General features: G+C 56.3%; 7 protein-coding genes across 7 annotated transcripts; 3 read left to right on the top strand and 4 right to left on the bottom strand.

Annotated features, from left to right (window-relative positions):
• Positions 1–626: 626 nt before the first annotated feature.
• QBC33DRAFT_452842 (putative ras small monomeric) lies at positions 627–1,517 on the bottom strand (the record flags this gene model as incomplete). Its single annotated transcript, XM_060424658.1, has 1 exon — positions 627–1,517. The coding sequence occupies one exon, from the start codon at positions 1,515–1,517 to the stop codon at positions 627–629; it is 891 nt and encodes a 296-aa protein (XP_060282743.1).
• Positions 1,518–2,889: 1,372 nt separating this feature from the next.
• Positions 2,890–4,362, top strand: QBC33DRAFT_453286 (uncharacterized protein; the record flags this gene model as incomplete). Its single annotated transcript, XM_060424677.1, has 7 exons — positions 2,890–3,010; positions 3,085–3,473; positions 3,544–3,586; positions 3,643–3,707; positions 3,763–3,829; positions 3,881–4,119; positions 4,174–4,362. 7 exons carry the CDS (start codon positions 2,890–2,892, stop codon positions 4,360–4,362), a joined length of 1,113 nt encoding a protein of 370 aa, XP_060282742.1.
• A 933-nt stretch (positions 4,363–5,295) lies between these two features.
• Positions 5,296–7,095, top strand: QBC33DRAFT_559844 (glutamate decarboxylase; the record flags this gene model as incomplete). The annotated part of the gene is made up of 4 exons (XM_060430003.1): positions 5,296–5,370; positions 5,464–5,754; positions 5,822–5,866; positions 5,938–7,095. 4 exons carry the CDS (start codon positions 5,296–5,298, stop codon positions 7,093–7,095), a joined length of 1,569 nt encoding a protein of 522 aa, XP_060282741.1.
• Positions 7,096–7,351: 256 nt separating this feature from the next.
• On the bottom strand, positions 7,352–9,081 carry QBC33DRAFT_102884 (Thi4 family-domain-containing protein). Its single transcript, XM_060421860.1, has 5 exons — positions 9,032–9,081; positions 8,890–8,975; positions 7,954–8,672; positions 7,706–7,891; positions 7,352–7,612 (listed from the first exon to the last, which is right to left on the bottom strand). The coding sequence occupies exons 3-5, from the start codon at positions 8,657–8,659 to the stop codon at positions 7,518–7,520; spliced, it is 987 nt and encodes a 328-aa protein (XP_060282740.1). The 5' UTR covers positions 8,660–8,672; positions 8,890–8,975; positions 9,032–9,081; the 3' UTR covers positions 7,352–7,517.
• A 15-nt stretch (positions 9,082–9,096) lies between these two features.
• QBC33DRAFT_620374 (ankyrin-1) lies at positions 9,097–11,766 on the bottom strand (the record flags this gene model as incomplete). Its single annotated transcript, XM_060432765.1, has 3 exons — positions 9,097–11,236; positions 11,312–11,573; positions 11,607–11,766. The coding sequence occupies 3 exons, from the start codon at positions 11,764–11,766 to the stop codon at positions 9,430–9,432; spliced, it is 2,229 nt and encodes a 742-aa protein (XP_060282739.1). The 3' UTR covers positions 9,097–9,429.
• A 1,052-nt stretch (positions 11,767–12,818) lies between these two features.
• On the top strand, positions 12,819–14,613 carry QBC33DRAFT_102856 (uncharacterized protein). The gene is made up of 3 exons (XM_060421859.1): positions 12,819–13,326; positions 13,381–13,529; positions 13,584–14,613. The coding sequence occupies exons 1-3, from the start codon at positions 13,195–13,197 to the stop codon at positions 14,521–14,523; spliced, it is 1,221 nt and encodes a 406-aa protein (XP_060282738.1). The 5' UTR covers positions 12,819–13,194; the 3' UTR covers positions 14,524–14,613.
• Positions 14,614–15,138: 525 nt separating this feature from the next.
• QBC33DRAFT_570660 (putative regulatory protein suaprga1 protein) lies at positions 15,139–16,546 on the bottom strand. The gene is made up of 2 exons (XM_060430577.1): positions 16,079–16,546; positions 15,139–15,985 (listed from the first exon to the last, which is right to left on the bottom strand). Exons 1-2 carry the CDS (start codon positions 16,441–16,443, stop codon positions 15,466–15,468), a joined length of 885 nt encoding a protein of 294 aa, XP_060282737.1. The 5' UTR covers positions 16,444–16,546; the 3' UTR covers positions 15,139–15,465.
• Positions 16,547–17,001: the final 455 nt, after the last annotated feature.

Here is a 17,001-nt window from a genome sequence, read left to right as displayed (position 1 = left end):
GTGACCTTTTATTACTCGCATTTACAAGCAGCAAGCAACGGCTGTTGACACACAGTATAAAGTAGGTGGGCACCTCACCGGTTGCACTGCTTCCACTTACACCACCAAATACAAGGATAATCCATGGCATTGTCGGCTTAGACCGTCGAGAATGGGAGCTTCTTCAACCGACCAGGTTGCACGACATAGAGGAGGTTGGAAGCCCAGCGAGGACCTAATTACCGAATATGTACAGCCAGAAGCCCGATAAATAAAGCTCTGATCTTCAAAAATGAACCCATTCCATCCCAGACGCCCAGATATCCCCGGATATAATTTTGACCTTGAGGTGGTTCCTCTCACACGCTGCAAAACAAACATCGAACATGCCTCCTTCAGCCGGGATAAGTAGGGATGGCCGATCGAGCCTCGCCCCGTCCCGGCATGACTTCCCTCACTCAGAGTAAACAACCGAGTCTCTCGTCCCCCGTCGACACACGGTTCATATCGGACCCGCCCATGAACCAACCACGCGTTCCTCCAAAAGATCGACCAGTATCTAACCCATAATAAGCTCAGCTCGCCTCATGACCACCAGACCCTCTCATACCCCCACGAACCCAAATCTGACCATCCCAAGCCCCCAATCACCAACACCGCAGCCTCTTCCAGAACTCTGCCGGGCCCACCTTCGCACCCCCGATACTCGGCCCCCTCATCCTGTGGTGCCCACCGGATCCCTTCTCACCACCACCAGCAGCGGCAGCACCAGCAGCGGCCTTGCCGCCGTCAGCAGGCAGCGGGGTGAGCGGCTTGGTGATGCCGTGCCTGTCGTCCCCCGCGGCGGCGCCGGGCTCGAGGACGCCCAGCTCGGCGAGGCGGCGGGCCTCGACGACGCGGCGCACGATGAGGGCAAAGGTCTCCTCGATGTTGACCTCGAGGCGGGCGCTCGTCTCCATGAAGCCGCAACCGTGGCGGCGGGCCCACTCGAGCCCGACCGACGCGGCCACCTGCCTGCTCTCCTGTAGGTCGCACTTGTTCCCCGCGACGATCTTGACGGGCGAGACGGTCTTGGCGCCGGCGGACCCGGGCACGCCGGCGCGGCGGGCGCGGGCGGCGTTGTCGAGGCGCGTCTCGGCCTCCATATCGATGAGGTCACCAAAGTGCTGCAGGGCGTCGAGGCTGTCGCGCGAGGTGATGTCGTAGACGAGCAGGAAGGCGTCGGCGCCGAGGTTGGACGACGCCCACATGCCGCGGTACTCCTCCTGGCCGGCCGTGTCGGTCAGGGAGAGGTGGTAGGTGGCCCCGTCGATGCGCCGCGTGATGCTGTAGCTGTCCTCGATGGTCGGGTCGTACTCGGACGTCCACTGGCTGCGCACGAGCCGGAGCGTGATCGACGACTTGCCGCACCCGCCGTCGCCGCAGATGGTGATGCTGATCGGGATCGGCGGCTGGTGCTGCTGCTGCTGGTGTTGCTGCTGTTGCAGCTGCTGCGACGACGACGTCGAGTGCGACGGCGTGTGGGGTGTCGTCGGCATGCGCGGTGTGGCCGGTATGCTTGGCATTTTTGGTTTTGTTGCCGAGCGCACAAGACCTGGGGATCGGATGCGTTTGTTTGTTTGTTTGGCGGTCGTCGTATCTTGACTCTTAACGGTGCCTCTAGAAATGAGGTTGGCGGGGAGAGAGGATCGCGTACGCGTCGCGTCTTGGATTCCCTCTGCTGTTCTTGTGTGGATTGCGTTGGTTTCAGAGCCAAAAACACCACAAAAAAAAGATAGCACCCCGAGGGTGATATTTCACTTTCTGGCGGGGGCCTCGCGACACGTGGAACTGGAGTTTTCAGAGGAATGCGAGGGCCGCCCAGTTGGCCAATGGAGCAGCAAAGATGTCGCCCTTATCCAAGAGGGAATGGTGAGACAGGAGGCCGTCTGTGAGGGTGGTGAGGGGTTGCAATGCCGGTCAATGATGGTGGGAATGAAGTTTCTCGTGGTCGTGTTCTGGGCGGATGGATCACCCGCGTTGACTGTCAATGCGACGCGGGGTTGGGGCCCGGGACCTTGGGGTCGTGGCCTCACGCGCTTGAGGGAAGTTAAAAAAAAGAAAAGGGGTTTCCCAAGATTTCCGAAGCCTCGAAAAAGTCAGCAGTGGCAGGTAGGTCAAGGTTTGGGAATAACAACACAATCAGAGTCGATGGCTTTGTATGTGTACGACATCGGCGCGGTATTATCAAGGCCAGATCCATCACAGGAGCGCCATCGGCCATTCCGGGCCCCCTGGATATCTGCCCCTATTCCTTCTTAATATATTCGGTTTTTTCCCCCCATCCCCTGCCCTTTCCTTTCTCCTACCACGTATACATAGTACCTGCCGTTTCCAGGGTCCCTTTTCCCTCGCGTGCAGCTTGCAGCATCATCCATGGCCCGTCCATAACACATCCTCAACAGGGCAGGATCCCCGCCCAGAGCCATGGGGGATCTTCGCGGAGGGACTTTTTTTTCTTTCCAAAACCCAGTTCTGATGAAAACACGGTACAATCGAAGAAGCCCATGCCGGAGAACATTCTTCGTGGGATGCTGTCAAGCCCCAGCTCGGTGTGTCCTCCTGTCATTTGCTAGCGTCCTGCAATCTATCGTCCCTGAGAGGCTAGGACTACCTAACCAATCAATCCCTGCCGTCGTCGCGTGGGAGGTGCTCCCCCAGGTACCTACCTAGAACATTACCAAATCGGGCTAACTAATGACCGGCCCGCAACACCCCCACCATGGAACTTTTGAGTCGACTTGTGAGTCAACTGCCCCGCGTTGATTATTTTGCGTTCCAAAGACGAAAAGAGCCGCACTTGTCTAGGTTGTCGGCCACGGTACAATTGTAGCCAATCCAGCCCTTTAAATTGCGGCAGTTGGAAGCGCCATGGCGAACATGGAAGCGCCCGAGAGGCTTGCTCTCATCCGTGAGAATCTCATCGAGATCCTGAATCCAGAGATCATCGAGAAGATCGTCGCCGAGGGGGGGCACCCCAAGATCTACTGGGGTGAGCAACTTGAACCTCGATCCTGTCGCTAGCAGTGTTCCTTACAAAAGATATACTGACCCTTGCATGATCAGGTACCGCTACTACAGGTCGCCCTCACTGTGGTTACTTTGTCCCCGCCATCAAGATCGCCCAACTGTTGGCTGCCGGCTGCGATATGACCATCCTCCTTGCCGACATCCACGGTTTTCTCGACAACCTAAAAGCGCCCTTGGAGCTTGTTGCACACCGCGTCAGCTTCTATCGACTAGTTATACTCGCGATTCTTCAGGCCGTGGGGGTGCCGACTGAGAAACTCCGGTTTGTGCAGGGAAGCTCGTACCAGAAGAGCCCAGAGTATGTCATGGACGTTTACAAACTGTCGTCTTTGATATCGGAACATGATGCCAAGAGAGCTGGGGCCGAAATAGTTAAGCAGACAGACAATGCACCTTTGTCTGGCCTGCTTTACCCTATCCTCCAGGTGAGTCTAGTTAAGCTGCCCAGCCAGATGATCGCATAGCCTCAGGACTCCATATTGATTACTTGGACAGGTCCTTGACGAACAGTACCTAGATGTGGACGCCCAATTTGGAGGTGATATTATTATGACAACGAATTTGTCGAAGTTTGACCTAACCAACGTACTCTAGGTCTTGATCAGCGCAAGCTGTTTGTTGCTGCGAAGGAGTGGCTACCCAAGATTGGATACAGAGAGGTAAGTTTATTTTTACCATGTGCACTTCCGGTCAATCTGGACTGACGTATTGTAGCGCGCCCACCTAATGAACCCGCTAGTTCCTGGGTTAAAAGGTTCGAAAATGAGCTCTAGTGACGAAGGTAAGAAGATATCTCACAGTTATTCCCAAGAATCTTTCTAAGAGCAAACAGACAGCAAAATCGACCTCCTAGATTCTCCAGAGGCTGTAGCAAAGAAGATCCGCAAAGCCGTTGCTGCTCCTAAAGTTGTCGAGGGAAACGGTCTCTTGGCCTTCGTTGAATACGTCCTTCTTCCTGCGTCAGCTTTGCGTGGAAATCAAGGATTCCATGTTGACCGCGAACGAGATGGACTGGAACCACTGGTCTATACTACGATTGCCCAAGTCCACGAAGACTACAAGAATGACGTGGTAGGTGCTATCTGTTCCAAAGTTTGTGTGCTATTACCCTAACCGACTCTCTAGCTGTCACCTCAATTGTTAAAGGGTGCAGTAACAAAGGCCTTGAATGACCTGCTGGCGCCTATTCAGGCAGCATACCAGGCTTCAAGCGAATGGCAGGAAATAGCACTGAAAGCATACCCGCCGCCGCCGAAAAAGGAGAAGAAGGTCAAGAACAAGGGCACTCGCCACCCGGGAGCTAAGGAGGAATAGGTGGCCTACTATTCCAACGGACTTTGGGGAGGTTGATTGACTTGGGAGGATGCCGTGAGTCGTCATCATTCTGCGAGGCCAGGCAGGCCAGGGCCAGGAATGTACTGCTCCCAAACACCCTTCATGAAATAAGTGATCAATCAGGTTCGGGTACCCATGCACATGGCGATAGCTTCACATATCCTTTTTTGGTAGTCCTCGTAAGCGAAAGTTTCTGTCTTGAAAGCCACCATTATTTGCAGGCATCGGATAATATTGACTTGGAAGTCCAGGGTTCAACGGGCCTGACGCAGACGAGGAGCAATCCGTAATTCCGTTTAGCATCTAACAAAATCAGGGACCTCCCCTGTTTTCAACACTCTAACCCCTTGCAGGGTACCTATCAAGGTACCCTACAGCTTAGGTACCCATCCGGAAACGCGGGAAAGCGGAACCCAGAGTTCCGGTTGTGGCGCCAATCCACATGTATGATTTCCTCTGCCGTGCGATCACATGCGTCGCGTTGATCAACATCAGGGAAGTCGCCTCAACTTGCTCGCTCAGGATTTCCCTGATGTCAATTTCTGGCCAGAAGTGAACAGCGAACAATGTAGCAAGTGCTATTCAAGCTCCTAAAACGCTGCTAACCGGATCCGAGAACGCCAACCGAGTAGATGGATCAAGTCAATTGGGCCAAGATGAGGTCATCTGGAGAGTTCCGGAGCCGGAGCTGATTGGAAATCTCTGAGCCGCCTTTGAGCTCGGTATTGCGCCCTATTCCCACGGCTCTCATATAGCGCCTTTTTATTTTATTTTTAATTCCTCTCTTCCCGGGAATTACCATGGTATATTCTTCATATACCAGAGCCCTGTCATTACCAACTTCTCTTGGCTTTCCCCCTCTGAGTTCTAAACCCGCCCCTCTCTCCCTTTAGTTTGTGTTTGTCCGGCATCATGAATGGTAACGGTGTCAAGAACGGGGTTCATAAGCAACCCGAAACTCTCAACAGAGCTGACGAGGTCGAGGATGTAAGTTACCCGGAGAGGGGTTGGTTTTGTGAACGCTCCACTTGTCCAAAGAGCTATCGTAGTGACCGAAACTGATGCAGAGCCTCGCCAAAGCTTATTGATGCAGTCAAATCCATAATAATACCTTTTATTCGTGCGGCGGACGAAGAGGCGCCCTATAAAGCGACGGGCCAGCCCTCACTCAACGCTCAGGGCCTCTCAAACAACGTCCTAGTTGATGCGTACCAGCCGGAGAAGTTGGTGAAGCAACTAGCTCTCTCCCTGCCAGAGAAGGATGGCCGCGGAAGAGACGGTTTGCTCGAGACGATCCAACAGGTGCTGAAGTATAGCGTCAACACATGGGATCAGGGGTTCCTAGACAAGCTCTATGCTAGCACCAATGCTGTAAGCAACCGCGCGGGGGACGATGTTGTCATCCCATGCCCGGAAAACTGATAGCTAATTTAATCAGGTTGGAGTCGTATCGGAGTTGCTCCTTTCGGTACTCAATACAAACGTAGGTTCAGCCCTACAAGCCCCACCTCGGGAGACCAGACTAGAAAGCTGACATGGAATCCCCCTCCTTAGCTGCATGTCTACCAGGTATCGCCAGCCCTCACAGTCATCGAGAAGCACACGGCCCGCGCCTTCGCCAACCTGTTCGGCTTCACTGGCCCGCGGGCGGGCGGCTTCACGGCGCAGGGCGGCAGCGGGTCCAACCTGACTTCCATCGTCGTAGCGCGCAGCGCGCTGTACCCCGAGACCAAGACGGGCGGCAACGGGGGCCATGACTTTGTCCTCTTCACCAGCGCGCACGGGCACTACTCTGTCGAGAAGGCCGCCGTGACCTGCGGCCTCGGCTCCGCGGCAGTGTGGACGGTGCCCGTCGACTCCGCCGGCCGCCTCCTGCCGGCGTCGCTGCGCGAGCTGGTGGTGCGCGCGCGGGCCCAGGGCAAGACGCCCTTCTACGTCAACGCCACGGCGGGCACCACGGTGCTGGGATCGTACGACCCGTTCGAGGAGGTCTCGGCCGTGTGCCGCGAGTTCGGCCTGTGGATGCACATCGACGCCAGCTGGGGCGGGCCAGCCGTCTTCTCGGCCCGACACGCCCACCGCATGAGGGGCTCCCACCTCGCGGACTCGCTGACCGTCAACCCGCACAAGATGCTCAACTGCCCCGTCACGTGCTCCTTCCTCCTGGGCCCCGACGTCGACGTCTTCCACCGCGCAAACACCCTGCCTGCCGGCTACCTGTTCCACGCCCCCGAAGAAGCCGACCAAGCCACCGCCGCCGCCGAGCCCGAGGTCTGGGACATGGCCGACCTGACGCTCCAGTGCGGCCGCCGCGGCGACAGCCTCAAGCTCGCGCTCAGCTGGATCTACCACGGGGCCGCGGGCCTCGGGCGGCAGGTGGACGACGCCTTCGAGCGGGCCGCGCAGCTCGCCTCGGAGCTGGCCTCGCGCCCGGACTTTGTGCTCGTGTCGTCGTCGCCGCCGCCTTGCCTGCAGGTGTGCTTCTACCACGCGCCGGGCGGCCGGCTCTCCGCCGACGGGGAGGCGAACACGCGGCGCACGAGGCTGATGGTCGGGATGTTGGTGCGGAGGGGGTTCATGGTTGATTATGCGCCGGGGGGGGAGAGGGGGTCGTTCTTTAGGGTTGTGGTTAATTGCCAGACGCTGGCGGGGACGGTTGATGGGCTGGTTAGGGCGCTGGTGGAGGTCGGGAGGGAGGTGGTTGTTGAGTGAGGGGTTGGGTACGTTACCCCCTTGTTGGATAGGGGTTGGATCGTTGGGTATATAGTAGCGGAAGCGGTTGAATATACTCCCCTTTTTCATGTCTTTGGGCAGTAGCTGTTTCCCTGTTTCTTTTTCGAGTCACGGCGGTGTATTCCGGTCTGTCGCAATGGTAGGAATAAACCAGAGCCGCCACATATCAGGAGGTAAATGTCTTGTACGAATTTTATCAAGGGTGCATACACTAATAAGGCGGGAGCATAGGCGACTTCTTAGTCCCGTGCGACGTTCTTTTTATTCCATTCTTGTACGGCGACTTGGGAAGGTCATAAATGACTACATAAACGAGCGACAGAAGTTGAGATGTTGATAGTGAGAGCATGAGAGAGGATAGTACCCGACATGATATATATCCATCGTTCCTCGCAGCATCCTTAGTTACCGTTCTGCGACTTCCTGAGCTCAAAGACCTTGAGAGCCTCCTCGGCAGCCTTGACGCCGCTGAGAGCCATGGCGCCGAAAGTCGGTCCTTTGATCCCGAGTTAGCCTCTTTCGTGTTTCTTCCATTACCTCCCATTACGTTGTTTTGTGGGGGGGCGAAGGGGGGCGTGCTCTTTCTTACCCATGCGGTTGGCTCCGTCGATCTCCGACAGCTCCATGCCGCCGACGATTAGGCCGGGGACGATCTCGCGCGTGTTCTTGACGATGGCATCCTCGGCCGTCTGCATGTCGAGGCCGCGCATGCCGCCAAGCTGCTCGAGCTGCTTCATGCTGACGAGGCGCTTGACCGAGAAGGCGCCGAACGGACCTGGTTTGATGTCAACCCCGGGGCTCGTGGAGGCAAAGGAGAGAGGAGGGGGGGAAGCTTACCGTCGTGGCCGGTGGTGGAGATGACCAGCGGGGCATTGATGGTGTTGGGGTCCATGCAAGACTGGTCGTCGTGGTGCATCGTGACCAGGGTCCAGTTGGTGACGACGCCGGCAATGCGGACGTCGGCGTCGCCCTCGGTGGACTTGCGGGTGATCAGGTCCTCAACGGCGGTGGCGTTGAACAGCTTGATGTTGGGGAACTGCAGCACCTTGGACAGCACGGTCGAGGTGAAGAGGGCGGCGTGCTTGACGACGACAAAGTCGCCCTCGTCCTCGAACGGCACGCCCAGCTCGTTGAGGAACACGTCGGCGGGCTTGCGCATCACCATGGCCGAGAACAGCTGGCCGCCGAGCCAGGCGCCGCCGCCGGGAGAGACGCTGGCCTCGATGACGGCGATCTTCAGGTCGGGGCGCAGCTTGCCCAGCGTGTAGGCCGCGCTGAGCCCGCAGGAGCCCGCGCCAATGATGACAATGTCCGACTCGGCGTACGAGTCCAGGTCCGCAAAGTAGCGGCGAGTCATGGCGCGGGACACCTGGCTCTCACGGATGGGGGCGAAGGTGAAGCTGTCCCAGTTGCCAAGCATGTCGGCAAGTGACTTGCTCAGCCCATCGTTCTTGTTGCTGGGGACACTCTCGGTGCCTTTGATATTCTTGGTCACGAGGGGGACCTCGGAGTGAGGCTGCTCAGAGATGGCGGAAGGGGCCATTGTTGTTGATGATCTGTGTCTGTCAGACGCACTGCCATACTGGCTAGGGAAAGGGGCAAAGCATGATCCTTTCGCTGGTATTATCCAGATCAAGTTCGAGGCCGTATAATCTCAGCCAGCCTCCCCAACATGACAGTTCCCGAATAGCCACAGCCACGACAGCAAGTGGGTAGACGGGGGCGTGTCATGATGGGGAGGACAGGCACCGGCTCATGCATTCAGATAATTACCTGAAGATGATTGATCATCGCGGGATATAACACCACCGAAGGACTCCATGGCTTCGACCGTGGAGGTTATGTACCGGACAAGTTGTCTGTCCCGTACATGTCAGTTAAAAGCTTCGAAATGGGGGGGTTGAAATTAAGATACTTGTGTGGGTGAAAGTGATTGATATTCTGGCTGTCTTGGAAGGCAGTACTCGGATGAAAAGAGTTACGAGAGGAAAGGAGAGACAGAGGATGCCAACGGGGAGGGGGGGGTCGAATTTATAGCTCTCCCCGCTCCAATCTCGTTAGTCTTTCGCTTGTCGACGTACCAGCGCGGGCGGATTGGAAAGCGGTGACGATAGGATGATGCGCTTAGCCCCCTATTGCTGGCTGGACCTCATCCGATGCTGCTTCTTGTGTGTGTTCGGGTCCATCAAATTGATATGCAGCCAAGCTCGCGGTTGGTCAACGGATATGCAACTTGGTGAAACCCCCACACTAGATCCCGGGATCGGAGCGGCTTATATCGGGATATAACGAAAGATCGGAGTCCCCCTTTAATTATGCCGGAGAGCAACTCCTAAAGAAGTCCCTCATCTCCTGGCTCCCAAACATGTCAGCCACTTGCGCCGCCGTGCGCCCGCTCTTGTCGACACAATCCAGCTTCGCTCCCGCCTCGACCAGCAACCTCGCCAGCTGCACGTTCGCCGCCATGGCGACCCGGTGCAGCGGCGATGCGCCGTAGCAATCCACACGGTTGACATCAGCTCCCTTCTCTATCAGCAGCCTCGCAGCATCCACGTTGCCCTCCCGACTAGCCCGGGCCAGCAGGCTCTGACCGCCTGCCGCGGACCCCGCTCTGGCCCCGTCCTCTTCCACCTCCACCTCATCGACGTCCGCTCCGGCCTCTACGAGCGCATCCACCACCTCGCCGAGCCCCCACTTGGCCGCCGCGTACAGGGCGTCCCGGGTTGAGAACTCGACGGGGTTCTGCTTGGCGCGGAACAGGATCAGCGGCCCCAGCACGTTGCGCCGCCGGTGCCAGGCCGCCACGTCGAGGGCCGACAGGCCGTCGGATGCCCGCACCGCGTCCAACCGCGCCCCGTGCGCCAGCAGCAGCCCGACGACGCGCGCGTGCCCGCACTCGCACGCCGCGTGCAGCGCCCGGTCGCCCGCCCGCGTCGTCGCCTCGGTCGCCGCGTACCGGTCCAGGAGGACCTCGGCCGCCCCCGAGTAGCCCCCCCGAGCCGTGTGGTACAGCGCCGTGCACCCGGCCGAGTCCGCTAGGTTGATGAGAGCGCCCGACGAGGCCAGCAGGTCGGCCACGTCGGCAAAGCCGGCCGCCGCCGCGAAGATCAGCGGCGTCTTGCCGTTGGCCGTCGCCGAGTTGAGGGCCGCGCCGTGCGACAGGAGACTGCTGACGATGTCGAGGTGGCCGGAGTGGCTGGCCAGGTGGATGGCCGACTGCTGCTTGCTGTTGACGGCGTGGACGTCGGCGCCTCGAGCAAGGAGAGCTTCCACCACGCCGTGATGTCCGTGCTGGGCAGCCACCATCAGGGGTGTGAGGCCCTTGTCGTTGGCAAAGTTGATGTCGTCCGCTGCTCCGCTCTGGAGGAGCAGATTGACCATGTTTTCATGGCCTCGGGCCGAGGCCCAGAACAAACTTGTATTGTTGCCATATCCCCGCAGCCTCGGGTTCGCGCCCCCCTTGGAGAGGAGTATCCTCGCCGAGCTTTCTCGCCCGGCATACGCAGCGGCTAGTAATGGAGGTAGGTCCTTGCCGATACACTCGTTGACTGCCCAGCCAAAGCCTCTTTGAAGGAAGATGAGGAGGATTTCGTCCCGGCCCAGGTACGCCGCTAGAGAGAGGGAGGTCTTACTGGCGTTTGGTAAAGTACCGTACGGATTCGATGGCAGGCCTAGAGGAATTTGACCGCCATCCAGGAGGCTAGGGACCCTTCCGATATCGTTGTTAGTCACTGCATAGTGTAGTTCGTGATGCACTAGTGTAGGTTCGACCTTGGCACTGGGGGCGTATGGCACGGCAGGAAAGGATGGGGACGGTACTGGGGTTGGAGGTTGGCCATTATGAGGGGGTTTGGCCTTCTGTTCTCCTCCCATGCCCGTGGTATTTGGCGTAGATGGCTTAGAGGCCGACCCCGGCTGGTTGATATCCTCGAAGTCCGGAAACTTGGTGTCCTGCTTCAAGATCTTTTGGAGTTCTGGCGTACATGACTCGGCACTTGGCTTTGGATCCGGTCGAATAATAGGCCGGCTCGAGCCCTTCGCTATCGTCGCAGTTCGACGCAGCGCAGCCAGCCCGGGAGAGGCCCCCTGAAACTGTCGATGGATCTCATGAATCTTAGCTCTGGGGCGGCGTGTTAGGATTAGCCCTTGCTGACAACCCATAGGTGAAATACGTGAGGACCAGATAGAAACCTACGTTTGCACTACCTGCATGAGGAAACTGAGTGACGATCTCTGATCCCGCACTTGAACCATGAGGCCGTTCAGGTCCGATTCAACCCACATGAACCGCAATCGCCAAGCGACTGATTGTGATTCGGCAGGATCGTCCTTGTTCAACTTTGCTATTTCTGTGTCGAGGACAGAGAACGACTTTGCCATGCTAACTGTGGTCGCTTCCACACACTGAAGAAGGTTCCGTCTGGCTTGGTCGTTGCTGGAAGCGCTCGTGAGGGCATCTTGCCTTGAGTAAAGTAAGCTCTGAAGCTCACCGAGCCCGATGGAGGTTAATTGCAGTTCATTACAGAGCCCCGATACGGTCTCGGGCACCTTCTGGAACCTGGATCGCAGGACGATTAAGCCGTGTGAGAGTTTGAGAGAAGCCGCCAGCAGCGATGCGGTCCCGGTGGCTATAGATAGGGGATCACACATGGTTGATATCCCCTACTTTCTGTTATTCGCTTCGACCAGAAACTCAAAGTCGGGGACTGTCTGGCGGAAGAGAAAACTAGAACTGTTCCGGTGCAAACGCACAAGTCACAGCCTTGCTGCAATCGAAAACGGAATAGCTTCAGGAAGGGGGCGGAGTGGGGTTGAAACTGAAGCTGAAAGAGCTGAACATTTTTGGCGTGCATGGCCATCCTGTCTGGTTGATTAATGATAACACGTGCTAACACGGCACAAAAATGTATAGAGCAATCTAGCTATGGTTCCTAGGAGAGAGAAGATGGAGTTCTTGGTGTAATAGAGGCAGGATGGATGGTCGTGACTTGTGCTATTCGAGGTCGCACACCAGGGCTATGGGAGTATCTAATCTTCAGCACTTTTAGGCACTCTCCAAAGCCCTCTTCAGGGGACGGATCATAGCAGAATAGAGGCTCCGTGCCGCTCGCAGAGGAACCAAAACCTGGCGATTAGTACGTCGCGGCTTTCTCATCGACTCGACATTATCTGACAGTTCAAGTGGACCGAGCTGGTTGAAGCCACAACATTAGTAACCACCTCGAAGTAAATATTACCACAGTTAGGGGATGTGGCCAGAGCTTGTGGTGGCAATGCACTTACACTCCCTGCCGGTGTTCCGTGATCTGTAATCCGTACCTGCATCTCGTATTCGCCGGCTGTTAATCATATCGCAACCTTGCAACGCCTGCGAACGGCCCCAGGAATTGGGGAACACACTCCAGTATCTCCACCAGCTACGATATAAGGGGTTACGGTTGTAGATTGTGATGTTATCTGGTCCTGACAGAGCTCAACGTCGCCATCTCTCCACATGGAGGCGCCCTGGGGCGAGATGGTGATGATGATGAGGCAGCGAGAAGGTTGATAGCTCTGCGCCTACCGCCCCCACACCGAACATATTTCACAGCCATGCTCACCATATCAGCTTTCTCGTGTCCATCTTGAAGTCATCACAAACCGGTTATCAAGGCGAAGAGAGGAGGGCTACGAGGCCGGATCGTGCATGACGCAAGCTTCCCTACCCGATTCGGCCCCGGGCCTCACCCAATAGGCCTCATCATGACTGTCTCTATTCGTCAACGTCGCATATTGCTTGTATGGGGCTTTATGGTGAGACCTCGCGCTTTTGATACGGCGGCTGCCCTCAGTTGAAGACCCCCCAAAATGGAAGGATCGAGCCTGAACCACATCACATCTGTCAACCCAAGAACCACAGCCTCCACACATCGTCAGACCTGACAGCAAAGGACACGAGACGAAAGAAAGATTATGGACGATCCAAGGGGAGACTTAGAAACATATAAGCTTTGAGCTTCTTAGCTGTTGCTTTACGGCGCCACGGATAAGAGAAGATAACCTCTCTGCGTCGCTTTTCACCTGGAAACAGTCTCAGAAATGCTTCTTCCAGACCCTAGAGCCACAATGCACCAAGAAGGCCTCCGGACCGTGTTTGACCGTCTCATATCGAAGACACACGTCGAACATGCGCTGATCCAGCCTGGGGGACACCATAATGACATTCCAACTGTACGTATATTGACACCGCGCTTCGCGTGGCTCTCCTGACCCTGGCATTCACAGTCCCTAGCTACGGTTTTCCTTCTGGGTGGAACGCCTGCGCAGCTTCAGGCGGTCTACGACCAGAAGAGGCGCTGTCTCCAGAGCTGGCATCTCTCTCCCGAGAGGATTTTGAGCTCGGATGAGAAGACCAAATATCTGGGCGACTATCAGTACGGCAGTCCTATCCTCTTGCTGTTCATTCACTAACCTCTGTCCCTAATAAGATTCCAACGAGCCTATATGGACTACTTCAGCATGGAGAACGGCAAGCTGGGTGGGAACTCTACAGTCCTGGGCCTGTCACACCTTATTTATGCTCCGAAACCCCTGGTTTATGGACTGTTTGGCGGATATGGCCGGCCGCTCCTCTTCCTGAGCGATGGAATCGAGGTGCAAAGCGCAGTGCTCGTGGTCGAGTCACTTGTGCTTGCAGCGGTGGATTGGAGCACGCCCATTGAGGAACTCCTGAGCCATGCGCAATGGCAGACGCTACCCGATGAATTACTTCCTCCAGAGACCATCCTCACGCGCATTGCCTACGACGGGCGGTTCAGCGGAATTATGAAGGGAGGCCCCGGATTTGGAGGGGTGTCACAAGTTCTCTCGAACCAAGGCGCCCGATCAGCTGTTGTCGATTACGTCCACCAGCTTGACCTTCGAGACACGACCAAACTGCTGCGGCAGCTCTCCCGCCTGTCCATCCTACTCGTGTGCGCAACCCACAAGAAAGATAAACCCGCATTTGACTACTTCCTCAGCTCTCTCCCGACATTTGTCAACTGTCTTCGAGTGTTGCTCTACAGTTTCCAGGGCAGCCAAAAAAGCATCATCCTCGTGCGAGGTGTGTGGACGCTCATGGTCCTAGCTTATATCACACAGTTGAGACCGGTCATAGACCGTTCTCTCATATTGCTCGAGGTTCCCGACAAAGGCCTGACCTGGGACGGCATCTTGTCACACTTTAGACAAGGGGCAGATCCCGAGGATGAAAAGCTCATGGACTGCCAACTTTTGCGAACGCTGAGGAGCCTGCGCGAGCTTGGAGAGTCATGCGGCGGAGAGGAGCAGCTGTATATGCAAGCGGCATGGAAGTTGCGATGCCAATGGCAGAAATGGGCTGGACTCGGATGTGGCAGGGAAGAGGTACTGAATATCAGACTGTGAGACCAGCCTTGACCGTACCCAGTCCGGGAGGTTATCGATAGAAGCAGACTATACCGTTAGATCACCCCCTATAATCAATTATCTTCATCCCTTTCAAGCTAGCAAGGGGGCACATGTTGTTCGCAAGCGAGACGTAGGACCAGGAGTCAACTTCGACTGCTCAACTCGCTCGCCACCCCCTTAATCGAGCATCACGAACTTACCCAAACCACGGCGCCATCTTGTTTCCCATCCATCTTTTACCAGACAAGCCTCATATTTGTAAAACCTGACGTATCACCGCCAATCATCAGTCCTAGCCTGGTTTTCGCCGAGCCAAGCCCAGAGTTCATTATGCAAGCGGGTGCTGACTGGAGACTCGCAGATGTGGGTGACCAAGCCACAGTCAGTATAACCACACCAAAGAATCCACGACTATTTCTGACCGGGAGTTATTACACATGTGGCCGTAAATGCTTGGTTATGGCAGAAAGCTCACATGTCAAAATCCACGGCACTGGGAAGGTAGTTTCACCGTCAGATGCACCCGAAGCATATCAGCACCAAACTGTCTCAAACACTTACAGATAAAGCCCTGCAGTCTGATATACGTAGGACGTGGAAATCGCTCCTCTCCTCATGTTGGACGTAGATTAAAAGCGACAGAGGTCTTTGAGAGGGATTGCACTCGATGGAGCCAAATGGTTGATCCAGGTTCCAACTGTTATACATTCGTCTGATGGCAAATTTTCGTACCTGGTCATCACCCCCTAGTCTAGACATTTTCCTCCTATTGTACACTTTTCATTAATAGAGTCGAGTGGGAAGAAAATACAACTAAGAAGATCGGGGAATCCCCATGGACGAGCCCTGGCCTTGCTGCCTCGCGCATCGCCGCCGCCAACAACACCAATGGAAAGCACCATGTTTCCTCGCTCCACACGCTCTCCTTTTTCTTTTTCTTTACGCATCAATAAACGACTTGACGTTGTTCAGCCAGGCCATGTACTCCTTCTGCTCCTTCATGTCCATGTAGTCGGGCACGAAGACGGCCAGGGCCTGGGCGACGCCGCGCTCCTCGAGGAACCTCTCGACCAGGATCTGCAGGTCCTCGTCGAGGCTGCCGAACGGCGGGCCGGGGTACACGTCCTGCGCCCTGTGGGCGGCGTCGGCCGACTCGACGTGCGCGAGCGCCGGGTCCGCGTAGTGGTACAGGTTCTCGACGATGATGCCGCCGTCCGACGCCATCGCCTCAATGTTCAGCGCGCCCTTGCCGGGCTTCTCGATGATCACCCGCAGCCTGCACGGCACCCCCGCGTCCGGTCCCGCGCCCTCGTCCTCGTCAGCCAGCTCCGCCGCTTCGTTGGCGTCCTGGGAGTTACGGCCGCCCTCGGTGAGGTCTTCGTCAGTGAGGGCCGAGTCCTCCTCATGGAGGTCGGGGTCGTAGTTTTGAAGGTCGGCAATGGAGAAGCTGACAGTGATCCTGGGGATGGGAGGTTAGCATGGTGGAACGAAGGAGAAATGCCACGTGCATTGGATCCAGGAGGCAATGGAATGGACGTCAAACGGAACTCACTTCTCATTTCCAAACGTCCGGGTCAGAAGGACCTCTTCCTTTCCGGGACTGTCTTGGATCTCGAACGGCCCGTTCTCCAAGAAATCCTTGATGCTGGCTGGCACGGGCTCGTTTTCCTTGACGTCCTGCTCGAACTCAATCTCGCTCGCCAACTTGGCCGAGAGCTCCTCGTCCGTCTCGCCGGCCGCGGCCCTGCGGAAGACTGATGTTGAGAATGCGGAGGCGTGTTGCGGCCGCAGGAATGCTGACTGTGACTTCAGCATGCTAGGTGCCCTCGTTCCAGCGGGACATCTTCTGAATGCTGTGGAGGAAGCGCGGGACAGGACGCGGGGCGCTGAGCGCGCCGCTGCACGGAGAGACATCATTTTGATGGGGGATATGTGGGAGAGAGATGTTTCGGAGAATTGTGCTGATTGATGAAGAGGATAGAATGCAATTGCGTGAGAGATCAGAGAATGTACGGATACGATATGGAAGCTTATCTGCAAAAAAATTCGGACCCTGGAGCTTTGACCAATCATAGATACCCCTGACGGGACTAAAACCCCCTTTACAACATAGCCCCTGTACTGATGAGCTCTTACAGTGAGGGAGCGAAAAGAATCGAAAGGAGCACTGACAGCGTGCCCTACCGCTTTGGAATTGTAGCCAAAAGAGTAAGATGCATTGGGTGGTATTAAAGCAATTGCAGCAGATACGTAGTGACCCTTCAATACACTGCTGATACCCTCCCTTCGCCCTTCAGCCCTCTCTAGTCCCCTATACGCATATAACCTAATCTGATATATACATATAGGATGAGAATGTGACATATTCACGTCTCAGCTGCTCCCTTCGTGGGGGGATCTTACGTCGACCGAGGCGCATTGCCGTCTTTTGTCTTTCATGCCTTCCGAAGAATCTGGCCTTGTTGCAGGCCTCTG

The sequence above is a fragment of the Phialemonium atrogriseum genome (genome assembly GCF_030411735.1).
Source record: "Phialemonium atrogriseum strain 8032-3 unplaced genomic scaffold QBC33scaffold_15, whole genome shotgun sequence".
Lineage (NCBI taxonomy): Eukaryota > Fungi > Ascomycota > Sordariomycetes > Cephalothecales > Cephalothecaceae > Phialemonium > Phialemonium atrogriseum.
Note: the sequence above shows the minus strand (reverse complement) of the source record. Positions and strands in the feature narration are given on the sequence as shown.